This window comes from Seriola lalandi, unplaced genomic scaffold (assembly GCF_002814215.2).
Source record: "Seriola lalandi dorsalis isolate HSWRI2012SDOR001 ecotype SW California unplaced genomic scaffold, Sedor1 jcf7180002055008, whole genome shotgun sequence".
Taxonomy (NCBI): domain Eukaryota; kingdom Metazoa; phylum Chordata; class Actinopteri; order Carangiformes; family Carangidae; genus Seriola; species Seriola lalandi.
Window position 1 is genome coordinate 93,534 of NW_019525551.1, and position 13,679 is coordinate 107,212.

Below are 13,679 nucleotides of genomic sequence, written 5' to 3' on the forward strand. Positions count from 1 at the left end.
GGGGGGGGGCAGAGCTATATACACAACTGGTCACAATACATCTCATGCCATTGAATGCTACAGCTCTCTAACACACACCAAAGCTGACCTTCTGTGTTGGGATTGAGTCAGAGGTTTGGAAGTTTTTAGTACACATTCTCACACCGAATCATGGCGAGTTATAGAAAAGGTTGGACACAAAATTCATTCACTCATTTATGAATTCCCACGCTCTTTGCTGTGAGCTGCTCTCCTACCTTTAAAAAGGTAAGGGTAGTTGCGTCCATCTGAGCCCAGGAAGAAGAGCTTCTTGGGCTTGGTCTTGGTGGGTAGGATGGTGATGGTGTTGCCGACGCTCTGTATGGTGACGGCGTCTGACGCAGACACCTCTCCTGGCAGGGCCATCTCTGTCGTGGTCATAGACACCAGGCGAGGACTGATCTCATCCAGGTGGAGCAGGTAGCTGGCTCGCTTCTGAGCACGCTGCTGCAGGCTCATCATGATCTGGACCACACACACACACACACACACACACACACACACACACACACACACACAAACACACCATTTGGGTCAAATGGTTCTGTCTGAAATCCTGAGTGAATCAACACACATACAGATGTATACAACCACACACCTGTTTGAAGGGGAGCCAGCTGCTGGCAGGGTTGGCGGGGTTGGCAGGGTTTCTCAGGCGCTCCAGGGCAGTTGTGATGGCGTCCCCGTAGGTCTGCTGGAACCAGGTCTCATGTGGTGTCTCTGCTGGAGCTGCGGTGATGCTACAGACGTGATCCAGGGCAAACACCACGGGACGCATCAGAGCCGAGTGCTTCTCACGCATGATGGCAATCTTCTCATCCCTGCAGCACAAGAAAGAGTGTCACTCAAACTGTAAGTATAATGGAGTCCACATTTCGTGAGAATCCGATGCACAGGCTCAGACTACTTGGCTCATTTTTTGAAAATGGTGGGAAAATCTGGCAGTTTAAGAGCAGAAGACCAACAGAGCAAAGATGCAGAGAGATTGACATGACATACACTTGATTATTGTAGCGTCACCTGCTGGTGGACATGTAACTTTTGGTGTCTACATTCTGAACAGAATGTGCAACAGCTTTTAAAGAGAAACAGAGTAGGTGAATCTCACCTGCGCAGTGTGTTGTTGTTCTGCACCCTCTTGACCTCATCCTCCAGCTGTTGGATCCTGCGTAGGACATGCATGTGTTGCTGCTGTAACACGCCCAGCCACAGCTCGTCCCACAATAAGGTGACTCTGCGCAGCTCCCCCACCAGCTGCTGCACCTGCTCAGCACACAGGACTGGTTAGCAGTTTGGAAAGACTGCAGTGTGAGTCTGATCAAAGAGCCTATGTGGTACACTCGACAGATGATTTATTTTCTATGATGATTAGGCCTCTTCTCAAGAATGTGTCGGGGAAGACACACTGTTTGATTGACAGCTTCCTCATTCTAAGTTTTAGTATATTAGGACAGGGCAACTTCTACCTTTTTATATAATCAGCTAGTACTTCTTCTACATAGATGGATTATAACTAATGATAACTGTCAGGGCAGAAATACACCAAGCTGGGAGTGAATTTTAAGAGCGCCCTCTGCTGGAACACAAGGCAAAATTCTAACTGACTATATATTCTGAATTCAAACAGGTCATTACAGTTTGAATATAAACATTTAAAAAAAAAAAAAAAAAAAAAAAAACACATCCAAACGAATGTTTGAATTTTGAATAAAGGTGAGAGCCCTAATGTAAACCTTATTAAAGTAAAACCAATCAAATGTTGTTGTATAATAGACATAACAGATGGTCACACTGAACCAGACTGACCTGATCCGCAAATCAAAGAGCCACAGACTTTAACATTCAGCTGCTCACCCTTTTATCTAACTTACAAACTCCTGAACTCATGTTATTCTGCACCTTCATTTGGTGAACGAATCAAAAACGCTCATGCTAATGTCAGATTCTGAACTACACTGCTGCTCAGATGAAGCCTATTAAACAGCTGTAAAGCTACCTGCCAATGTCACTTCATGATGCCGCATCACTTCTTACTCTTCAGTAACACTAACAGCGTGTTCTGTGCCCGATATGTAGCTACAGCACAAGTTTGTTTACTTTGTCACTTGCACTGTGACAGCCTGCCAGCTGCTGTCAGTCAAACACTGACAAACCCTTCTACCTCCGGTTGTTTCCTCCGCCAACCAGCCAAGTTGCAGGAAACATGGTCACAGTCTCCTCTTCCTGAGTTACTGTGTTGAATAATGGCCGGAAGTGCTTTTACAGAAGATTAAAATGTCACAGTGAAATTGACCTTTAACCATTTGGATATAAAATGTTATCACCTAATTGTATCCTTGTAGACATTTTGGTTAAACTGTGTCAAAGCCACAGCCAAAAACGTGTTTTGTGAGGTCACAGTGTGAGAGAAGTGATGAAATTCCCTCTGGGTGTTCCTGATATATTGTGTTCAGAAGAACTGTGACCTTGAACTTTGACCAGCAAAATCTAATCAGTTTATCTTTGGGTCCAAGTGAATGTTTGTGCCAAATCTGAATAAGGTCTGTCACGGTGTTTCTGACATATTGTGTCAAAAAGAATGTGACGGACAGACAGACAACCTGAATACAACATGCTTCCGGCTCTGACTGTCGCTGGTGTGGAGGAATAAAAACTATCAACAATACATTCCCAGAAACATTCCCAGAAACTATCTATATAACAAGTAGCATGAACTCACTGTGTGGTGCTGTTATTCTGCTCTGTGTCATTTTTGACAGATGAGGTTGTGACATGATAAATTAGTGTTGGAGTCTGACTGTGTGCAGCCTCGTACCTGAAGCACCATGGTGGGGTTGGCTAAGGACAGCTTCTCCACAATCTTGCTGTAACAGTCCTGCATCATGGCTTGGTCTTGGCTGGAGCAGAAGGTCGGCAGCTCCTCTGCAGTTCCCTCCTGTCCTCCGCTCTCTGGCTGCTCCTCCTCCTCTTCACCCAGGCCCTCCCCCTGCATACTGCCCAGGAAGGTGGGCAGAGCTGATGGCAATTTGCTCCCTGTCAACACATCAATCAATCAAATCCAAGGCATTTTCATTTTTACTGGCATCACCGATCATTTCCGTTTTCATTAAGGTCACAAAACTCATGTTTTCACTTCGATGTAAAACCACATTGTGTGTAGTTTTTACCAGAGGTTTATCTATTCCACTGAAGTTTGAGTGAAGAGATGATGAGAATAAATGACTTCTAATGGAATAAATGAGACGTGTCCAAGACTTTCAGATGATGACTTTCAGACATCTTAAGGAATAAAAAAAGAAAACATACCTGCGTTCTGAGCCTCCCCTCCCAGGGAGAGTGAGCCCACAATGGCTGGATAGAGGATGAGATGAGGGGAGTCCTGGGCCACTCGACACAGCAGGCTGCAAATGCTCTGCCGGATGTAGGCCTCTGGATGGTTGAGGCGGGAAAACAGCTGGGGGATGATACCTGAGAAAGACACAGATTTTCAGCACCAAAGTGTCAGCTGAAAACAAAAGGTGACTGTGCATCTGTGGTTACAACCCCCAGACTTTGGAAGCCCTGCCCGAGGAGATCAGGCCCCAGTTTAAATTTCCTTGTTTTAACATACGTATTTGTAATTTCTCCCTGTTATACTTGCCTTGCTTATCGACACGTTGCCTCTCTTCTGTCTTTTATTGCTTTGCTTTGTTTTTATGTTTATACAGCACTTTGTAACTCTGTTTTGAAAAGTGCTCTATAAATAAAAGTTATTATTAGTGGTAACAGTCAGGTTATGTTGGAAGAGAACTAGTTTGTATGACGTGTTGTGCGACCCTGTCGAGAGCTCATAGGTAGCAGGGTGAAAATACAGAGTGGCGGGAGACAAGATAATCGTTCATATATATGGGGAAAGCAACACACATTTTCAGTCTCTCCTGGAAAGGCATTCATTGTGTTGCATTGAAAAGTGATAATAGTAGTGTAACAAATGCAAAAGAGACAATCTCCTGGTCAATCCCTGCATGAAGAGTGTGAGAGTTTTAATTTAAACTCTGAATCTTAAACGCTCAACATCAAGAGAAACCCACTGGGAATGAACCTGCTTCTTTAGCAGTGTGACATACCCCTCCAGGGTGCTGTTGGGGTTGAGGCTAGGCCCAGCTCAAGCCCCTCCCTCAGTTCACCGGCATGCTTCACCAGCAGACGGAGGAGACGCAGGGTTGCCATGACGATCACATCATCATTGCTCTGTTTGTTGTTGTGACAGGACAGCAGGAGTTTAGGGTCATCCTCATCTATAGGGACCTAAAACACACAACAGACAGTCAGCTGACTGCTTCAGTCTTCAGGTTGGTAAAGTGGTGCTCCGAGTCTCACCTGTCCTGCATTCAGCTTGAGGAAGGTGAAGTAGGCTTGGCAGGAGACCCGGTAGAGGCCGAAGATGCGGTCCACCACCCGCCTCCAAACCCGGATCAGACCATCTGTGACGGCCTGGCCCGCCTCCCCCAGCCAGGGACATGAAGCGGTGAGCTGCCGCCAGATCACGTCTACCATGTCGTCCTCATCGTCTTCCTGCTGTAGAGCCATGTCTTCATCCTGACACACAACAGAACAGTAGAGTCAGAACAATCTGTGCTGCACAGGGGGAAGATGTTCCAACATCTGAAAGTCTGCTACAGAACAGTGACCTCTTTAATAAGTTTAAATGATCCTTCTCCACCAGACCATGTTTGTTTATTGTTTGTCTACACACTCAATGACTAGAATGAGCAAGTTAAAGTCAGTGTGTAGTTACTGTTGTCTGAATTGGGAGGGAGCTGGACAAGGTCAGAAATACTATAACCAGAACTGAGTTCCTTCATTCCTAAAACATGATGAAAAATATTTGCGGCAGACAATAACCGAGTGAAACTTTTGCAGTATCCTCCCAATAATAATAATTTTATGATGTTAATGGTTCTTGGAAGAAACAGATTTACAGTCTCTTCTCCAATCCACTGAGCCTTAGACAAAAAGCAGCTGAGACAAATTGAGAACATGATAAACTTAGATGAAGAAGAAACATTCAACAGCATCTCTTGTCCTTTATATTTGAGGTGTCAAAGATCAAGTTCAATGGTAAATGTATTAAAAATGATATAGAGATCTGTGGTTGTGATGTTGTATACCTTATCTGTTTTAAGATAAAAACCAGAAATAAAGTGTAAAAAAAAAACCCAAAAACCAATCCTCTACCTGTATGCCAGTGGGTCGACACATGGCCTGTCCCAGAATGCTGAAGATGGTGTCCTTGTCTTCTTCGCTGGTGGTTGTTGGCAGCAGCTCCTCGATCTCCTTCTTTTCCCCAGGAAGAAGAGGCAATCCTTCCCCTTGGCTTAGGAGAGAAAAATAATAAGTGTGCTGTAATATGCTGTTTATAGGAAATACAAAAAAATAAAAAGTAGTCCAATACCATGCTTACCCACTTATGGCATCAAACGTTACCATGGAGTTAAATCAGTACCTCTCTGACAACAACAAACAACAGCAGTGTTTCCTCTACACATTAAAGCCACTAACCTGGCATTATCCACCACCTTCCTGCCCCAGCGGTAAGCCCAGCTGGCCAGAGCTGCCCAGGACTTGGCTACCTCTGGAGCCAGGCTGGTGGAGAGCTGGTAGAGTTGACCCAGCACGAAGTCTGGCTCTCCGACGCCCACACTCACTGCACAGGGAAGATTAAAACAACAATCAAACAACCACTACAGCTTCAGATTGAAAATACATCCCTAAATGTCTCTACAGTTTAGATTTTTATGAATGCATATGGACTAGGCGTGGGAATCTCTGGCACTCTCATGATACAATTCTGAATCTTGTGTCGCGATGGAATCCAATGAGAAAGGTGTGAGACTCTGCAGCGTTTCTTTCAAGGTATTTTTTCAAGGTATTAAAGTCAACTACATTAAGGACTTAAAGCAGCGATGGTTGAAGGGACGGCTACAGCATGATGCGATTGACGTAAATTCTATGTCGACACTTCCTACCATTGCAGCCCAACCGTGTACAGGAGAAAGACTAGGCCCGTGATACATCAAAGAGTTAGCAGGTAATTTTATGTTTTTTTTCATATTTGACACTGTCATTTCGTTTATATTCAATTATACCATCAGTGGTTTTATGGATTATGAGTATATTTGTTAAAGATATCTGCTAATTTGACAGATTTGTCCAGTTTACTCATAGACATATCAGCTGCTGCCTGCAGCTCCAGATATAGGTGACCACAGTAAGCAGCGAGCAGGCTCATGTTCATGTGCTTTTTGCAGATGAACTACAAGAGAGACTGTAGTTGTAGTCTGCACTGTACACCGTCCCTGTCCACGTCCTGAGCCTTGTGGTTAACTTCTGCTTAAACTTACATTATTACAAAAATAGATGAATCAGAATCACAAAAGATAAGAATTCCAATTCTCATGTAAATCGATTTGTTCACCCTCCTCTAATACGGACATGTCGGGACGTGTCTCTATTTGTGTGCCTGTACTGTAGAAAAGGTTACCTGATGTCTCAGCGATGATGTGCGGGATGCCTTGGTCCTCGAGGGGCAGCTCCAGCAGAGCAGCGATATTCCGGCTCAGAGGTGACATGTTGCCCACAGCGTTGGACGAGTTTACTGTTCCTGACTTCTTCACCACCTACACAGCAACATCACCAGTCCACCAGTTAATTTTTTCTTTGATTACACCAAGTGTGCACTTGGTGGAAGTATAAATGGGGGCAATGTTACAACAAGGAAAGTCGTTTTAATGTCTGACAGCTAAAGATCAGTGTGTTCATTTCTTTTCTTTTTTTTTTTTTTAACTTTTAAAAACAAACAGAATTCCTCTGAGCACAAAAAGGCCTCTGTGACATCGTGTACATGTCTGGCTGACATTTCTAAACACTGAATTCAGACCAAAGTAAAGTCGAGCTGTACTGATGGGTGAGCATGCCTGTTTGAGCTGAGGGGTCATGTCCTTCCAGTCAGCCAGCAGCCATTTACACAGCGTCAGCAGTGAGCGGCAGGCGGCTCCTTCATTCTTCCCCACGTGGCAGTAGGACAGAGCAGCTCTGCTCAGCATCTCCATGGCTGTCATGGACTGGCCTGTGGACAGAGACATGGTTTAGAGGAATCTGAGGACGGTGTCCTGAGCAACATCGTCATCACACTGCAGATGGTTCTGACAGCTGAGCAACTGGTCACCTGGTAATTAACGTGTCAGCTGAGATCAGCCTTTATGTCTTTGTTGGCTGACACTTTGTGACCCGTGTGCCTCCTCAAAAGGTCAAAAATGTTTCTGCAACTGTTCTGTGTCATCAGGTTCTGTGTGCTGGGTCCTGACGCTCATTCTGAGCTCATTTGAATCTTACACAACATTGTGGTGAGAACTGTTGTTCTTGTGGCTGTATGCTAAATCTGCTCTGGATATATGTAATGGAAACTACCAGCTTTGTTGTAGCCAAATAAGCATTCTATCCCCACAATGTCAGTGCACAGTTTTTGAATGTCTTCTGTTCCTTACCTGCAGTTCTCAGCACTTTTGCCTTTTCTATCTGCAGCTCTGGTCCCCACTTTTCTCCCAGAGTTCCCTCCAGAGTGATACACCTGAAGGACGGGCTCAGCTCGTCCTGCTGCTTCTCCTCTTGTGTCCCGTCATTGCACTGGCTGAGCAGGCGCGATGCAAGGGCAATGTTGCCTTTTTTCCGGGCAAATTTGACAGCGGTCAGACAAAGCTCCACCAGGTGGCCGTCTACAGAGGAAGAGTAGCCTGGACAAGAAGGGAGAAGAAGAAATCTCAGAGCTTCACGTGGACAAATTACAGGGTTATTCTATGGGCCTGGTCCACTTCAGATCTCAGCCTTGTTTTACTGTTTACTGATTGCTTTCAGCTACTTTAGCTTTCCATTGGTGAACCAACAGGAGGCTTACAATACATCAGGTGCAAACAAATAGATGTATTATAACTCCCTTATCTGTATTTATACATGGTCAACATTATTACTGATGTCTTTTCCTGTGGTGTGCCATGTGAAAACAAGTCTTAAGGGTCACACAGGAGGTATTATTTCTATGTCCATTAACTTTGAGATTTTATTTCAACACAATCAGTGCAAACTGCCAAAACAGCAAGAACACAACTGAAATTTGATCAACACAAAACAGCTGTCCTGAATGTGGCCATCAGTTCTGCCAGCGCCCGTTCTCCTCTCACTGATATCTACCTTTGAGCTTGTGGAGGAGCTGTCTCTGGAACATGGTGTATCTGAGAGCCTGGAGGAAAGGCTGGATGTCCTGCTGCTTACAAGAGCTCAGAGCCTCACTGGACAGTGGAATCACACAATCCTGCAAACAACACACACAACACAGGGAGGTATTAAACTTCCAGCTTTTCTTTGGTCTCAACAGTTGAGATGTTTACTGTGCTGCTGTGTTTGGATCCGTTTACTTTAGGTTAACACGGCCTCTGTTTAAGCAGCACAGTACATGAACTTGTTAGTATCTTTGGTTGTGCTCTTTTTCATAATTTAAAATTGTCTGAACCAGTGCACAACTACAACTGCACAAACCTTCTCATTGTAAATGCATTTCATTCAGACTGCATACAGTCAAATGGACATTGTGGGTGTACGTACTTCTTGTCCAGTGAGTGTATTCTCCAGGGTGGCAGTGCAGTGGAGCTGCAGGGTGGGAAGGGTGGGCAGGGCATCAGACAGAGTGAGGGTGGACAGGCGAAGAGGACCCAGGCAGATCCGTCCAGTCTGTTTCAGGCAGCGCACCAACGTACTACAACATCACAGTACAGGGTTTACTGAAAGAGGCTCAACTCTGATGATTGAATGGAACTGAACTAAAAAAACAACACTGTTCAGACCAGTATTTAGTCCAATAATAAAATATTTCTAGTTTCAGTGAGGAGGAATGCTCGTGAACGTTGACAGCTTCTCCAGTAAAAAAAAACAAAACAAAAAAAAAACACATCAAATAAACAAATTCTATTTGATCATAATCCAATCCATAACTAACCTGGATTCCTGAACCCTTTAGGCCCCAATAGTGGTTTCTGTTTCCAGTATACCTCAAGAGCTATACTCACTCTGGATTGGCTGTGGTCCTCTGCTCCTGCTGCTGATTGGCTTTCGTCATGGCGCTAACAGCGCTTCGAAGGAGCTGCACCTCGATGGCTCTTTGCAGCTCAGTTGGATCGGGACTCATGGAGGGCAGAAGCCTCTTTAGATCTGACAGAGAGTTTTTAAACCTTTTAACAAAATGGAATTCTGACATTATCTTTATTAAATCAAAACTTTAACAGGTTTATTCTTCATTTCAAACCATCTGAGTCTCAGGAAACACATATATATATATATATATATATTTTTTTTTTTTTTAAAGGTTTTCCAGTCAGTTACCGAGCTTGTCCTTGCTGCTGGACAGTGAGCTGTAGTCCTCTCCGGGCAGCAGCTCCAGCTGAGCCCCACACTCTGCCAGATCTCCATCTTCAAAGCGGCTCAGAGCCTGGATGTAGTTGAAATCCGTCCTCAGGCTGATGCTGACTGGACTGGTGGAGTTCTGTTTGAGGGCGTGGACGGTCGCTTGCCACTCCTTCACTGAGGCCCAATCACAGAGTGCCACGTAACACTGACATGCTTTGTTGGCCAGGAAGTTGACCACCTCAGGAGAGCACTCACTGGACTTCAGCAGCACAGTCTTCCTGCTGTCACCTTTGCAAAAGAAATCCCCCCAGAAAAGCACTTTGAGCAGGAGTCCTCTGATGCTGCGGTGCATTACACACTGTGTGTGTGTGTGTGTCTAAAGTTAGCTAGCAATAGCAAAACTTGCAAATAGCTTCTTTTAAGTCTTTAGTTGTCTATGAATCAACCGATATGAAACAGATATTACACGTTACTTATTAATACAGAGATTACATGACTGCTTCGTAGATATTCATGATGGATATCATCACTTCTCAGCTGCACACAGAGCTAATCACTTGCACTTTAGACAAAAGGATTTAAGTGCAAACTAATTTTATTTTGTGGCAGTAGGTGTGAATGAATTGAAATTGGTTACCGTTGCTGGTGTGCTTTGGGCTGTTCATGTTGCTGGAGAGTTTGAGCAGACAGCATTCAGAGCTTTTGATGCTGCAGTCCATCCCTGTAACCGCAGACAGCTGATCCTGATACTCCAGAGCCGCCTTCTCAAACCTTCACACACACACACAAACACACAGATACACACTTACTATTTCGTGGACGACAGGCAAATAAATGAGCCACAGACATGTGGCTGTGGAGGATTTAGCTGAGTGTTCAGGATGTATGGTTGAGGTGGTGTTGCTTACCGTCCTTCAGCCTGCAGGGCGACTGACGACAGCCAGCCCAGACTCCTGCCGGTGGTGGTGAGGCTCCAGGCCGCCAGGCCCTGGATGGCCTCAGGACAGCGCAGCTCACAGAGGGCCTCCACCAGCAGCGTCAGAGGAACCTCCAGCTCCAGAGGACCCTGATGAGCACACACAAATACACTATTCATCTACAGCAACATACTATCAAATAAACACATACAGGTATATTATAAATGCTGACATAACAAGTTACATATAGAAGTCAGAGACAGTGCCCTCTGCCTTCAAAATGTCTGTGCTCTGAAATGTTTGTGGCAGTAAAACATAGTTTGGTTGTAGTTTAGAGGCCAGTGTTAAACAACACTGTATAGATGCATATCCTTGTATATGAAAGTTGTGACAGAATTGAGTAGAAAGTTATTTTTTGGGCACTTGGAGAATTGCCTTTTCCAGTGGGGTTTGTTTCAGTTTGGACGTTTTTTGCAGATTTTGTATCACCACCATGTTTTTTGTCCCTAGTGTGGCCGGATCTGGATACTCAAGACTAACAGAGCTAAAGCTTCACACATCCATAGGCAAAGACCACAGACTGGAAAAAGCATATATTAAAAGATGATGGACAACTGATCGACATTTTATGAATCGATTTTGGATCATTCAAATGAAGATCAATCTGAATCAGAGAATCATTTTTGAAACCCAGCCCTGATGTTCACCTTAAGACTCTCATGCAACAGTGTATTTGTACTGACCTGGGTGCTGCTGTTCTTAATCTCTGTGAGCAGGTCGAAGCCGTGACGAATGGTCACTGCTGGTTGGCCAGACAGAAGACCCACCCTCATCAGTGCCAGGCGAATCCTCGTCAGCCAGTCTTGGCACGTCTGGCGGTTTGTGTAGAAGAATGTTCTGATGCCCTGAGACACAGAAAAGGAGGGATTCATCATATTATTTATACACAGGCCAAAGACTATTACTGACAGGATGTGGTTTCTATTCTGAACCCATAACAGCCATTGACTGTCATAACTTTAAACTCTGAAACCTTCAACCAGCAATGGGCTCTGGAGCTTTTATTTGCTCACCTTCGGTGGGGCAGTCAGTGCGTTGGCACAGCCCTCATAGGCGTTGTACATGAGCTTCTCCAGGTTCTCCAGGTACTGAAGCAGCAGAGCGAGGCGGAGCTGATTGGAGTGGTGACCATCCCCATCACCTCCAGCACCAGCCCATGCTCCAACATCCTGCTCTGGGTTCAGACTGTGGGCAGCCAGACTCCGGATCATACCTGAAACACAGATACAGAGGAAAAATAAGAGAAGGGGGTGGGGGGGGGCACCCGTGCCCAAGAGGTTAAAGTGATGACCATGAAGCCCTGGTTTGTGGCCAACCAGGACCCTTTGCTCCATTTCATTCCCCATCTATCTCTCTTCTTTTCAGATTATATTTTTATTAGATCAGATATTTTTATTTTATTTCTACTTTAATAAATGACCATTCTGGATTTACCACAGCAAATAAATTCTGGATCCTAATATAGAAAACTATGGACCACACACAAAGCATGCCACATGTTTTTACTTCACAAAACCCTGTAGTGCAGGGTGAAAAATCCTTGAAAACCAAAGGAAATTCCTGTCACTGAACAAAGACTGGACCTTGTCCCTTTACCTTCAATGGTCTGGAAGGTGTCCTGAGCACGGCCCAGCGGTGTTCGGAGTTTGGACAGCACAGTGAACTGCGCAGCCTCCCACACTGCCCACTGCCACAGAACCACCTCAGTTTTCAACAGCGCCCGTGGCACCACACCCGGCCTGCTGCCGTCCGCACCTCCTCGGACGTCCCGCTTCTCGAGCCGCTGGCAGCTGTAGTACAGACGTTCCAGCCAGGGGTCCTTCCTGTAGCACAGAAACATGAAGCTTAGAGAGTCTCATGACGGTGACACCTGACAAGCAGTCATCATGGCGCACACAGAGAGGTACAAACTGACAGCATGATAACATTCCGCTATAGTACACACACATGGAGAAGGTCATTCATCTGCAGAGGGACTAATGAGAATCCACGACTGACATGTGGAAAATGCTGCACCCTGCCCTCATTAAAAATGTCATGATTTGGTTATAGGGAAAAAACTATAATGGTGTATGTTGCAAATACCCTCCATCTTCTCCCCACAGTGAACCTGTGTGTGTGTAACGCTCATACAGTCTAACTGCTCACTAACAGGTGAGAAAAGGCAGCAGGAAGAGGTCTTTGTTTTGAGAAAAAAGAAAATGATGAAAAAGAAAAAAAATAAAAAATACTCTCACATATGGAAAATTGAACAGACCCCACTATTATTGTTTGAAGTTCACTGAGTTCACAAGGTCTGATACAGTCTGGTTCCTGCTGTATCTGTCTCTGAACTGGGGACTGTAGAAGAACGGCCCTGTCAGAGAGTTGGTCTACAATCTGAAATCACGTACCCTCCACGGTGCAGGACGCCATATAAGATGAAGCTGATGAGGTCGCTGAAGTCCTGGGGGTGGAAGGTGCTGCTTGGTGCTCGGCTCATGTGGTGGCGGATGGCCAGTGAGATCTCCCTCATTTCAGGGTGGCTGTGGTTACTGTGGACAGACAAAAATCACACACCTCATTAATAAGGCGAACACCTGAGCCTGTGAATGAATCTACTGACATCTACGCTGTTAAAACAGGATTCTAGAGTCAGAACCTGAGAGATTAGAGTAAAAAAAACTAGGAAACAGCCTACCATCAGAACTTCCTTCATTTACTTTCAACTCAATAGACTTGATTTGTATTAGTTAAAAATTTTAAACATTATACAGTGAAGTCCAAAGGTCTGAGACGGTTTCCCATTCACTGGGGTGAGAAACTGGTCTGAGGCGAGATGTCAAACCGATTTGGTATGTGCAGAACAGATGAAGGCACACTAGGTCTTACCTCAAAGCCACATCAAGGGGGATTGTCCTGAGCAGCTTGCCGTAGGCCTGCCTGACCCTCACTGCTGAGTGGACCAGCTGCACTCTGCACACATCCACGCACCTAATGGACACACACACACACACACACACACACACACACACACACACACACACACACACACACAAGCACACACACACGATTCATTTACAGATGAAATTTTAAACATTTTCTGAAAGCAGTTCCAGCTGGTGTCTGTGTGTGTGTGTGTGTGTGTGTGTGTGTGTGTGTGACGTTCACCTCTGCAGCAGCTCAGTGGACAGAGATGAAGACAGGACCTGTAAACTGTGGCAGGTCTGAAGACAGATACCCTGGTCTTCATTTAGAGCTGTGTAGAGA

The 13,679-nt window shown here is 45.1% G+C and overlaps 1 protein-coding gene across 2 annotated transcripts in view; it reads right to left on the minus strand.

Annotated features, from left to right (window-relative positions):
* The window catches only part of smg1 (SMG1 nonsense mediated mRNA decay associated PI3K related kinase), a 44,901-nt gene that overhangs the window by 14,784 nt on the left and 16,438 nt on the right, over positions 1 to 13,679 (minus strand). For both annotated transcript variants that reach the window (XM_023397462.2, XM_087171553.1), the window contains exons 17-40: positions 13,581 to 13,668; positions 13,302 to 13,403; positions 12,824 to 12,964; positions 12,027 to 12,253; positions 11,444 to 11,643; positions 11,114 to 11,275; positions 10,362 to 10,519; positions 10,091 to 10,224; positions 9,430 to 9,741; positions 9,117 to 9,258; positions 8,656 to 8,806; positions 8,245 to 8,365; positions 7,545 to 7,790; positions 6,975 to 7,126; positions 6,542 to 6,677; positions 5,560 to 5,704; positions 5,236 to 5,374; positions 4,378 to 4,596; positions 4,125 to 4,305; positions 3,325 to 3,486; positions 2,834 to 3,051; positions 1,127 to 1,281; positions 617 to 839; positions 237 to 483 (exon numbers count right to left, since the gene is read on the minus strand). In XM_023397462.2, the coding sequence (XP_023253230.1) occupies positions 237 to 483; positions 617 to 839; positions 1,127 to 1,281; positions 2,834 to 3,051; positions 3,325 to 3,486; positions 4,125 to 4,305; positions 4,378 to 4,596; positions 5,236 to 5,374; positions 5,560 to 5,704; positions 6,542 to 6,677; positions 6,975 to 7,126; positions 7,545 to 7,790; positions 8,245 to 8,365; positions 8,656 to 8,806; positions 9,117 to 9,258; positions 9,430 to 9,741; positions 10,091 to 10,224; positions 10,362 to 10,519; positions 11,114 to 11,275; positions 11,444 to 11,643; positions 12,027 to 12,253; positions 12,824 to 12,964; positions 13,302 to 13,403; positions 13,581 to 13,668 (4,161 nt within the window). The remainder of the gene's footprint in view (positions 1 to 236; positions 484 to 616; positions 840 to 1,126; positions 1,282 to 2,833; positions 3,052 to 3,324; positions 3,487 to 4,124; positions 4,306 to 4,377; positions 4,597 to 5,235; positions 5,375 to 5,559; positions 5,705 to 6,541; positions 6,678 to 6,974; positions 7,127 to 7,544; positions 7,791 to 8,244; positions 8,366 to 8,655; positions 8,807 to 9,116; positions 9,259 to 9,429; positions 9,742 to 10,090; positions 10,225 to 10,361; positions 10,520 to 11,113; positions 11,276 to 11,443; positions 11,644 to 12,026; positions 12,254 to 12,823; positions 12,965 to 13,301; positions 13,404 to 13,580; positions 13,669 to 13,679) is intronic.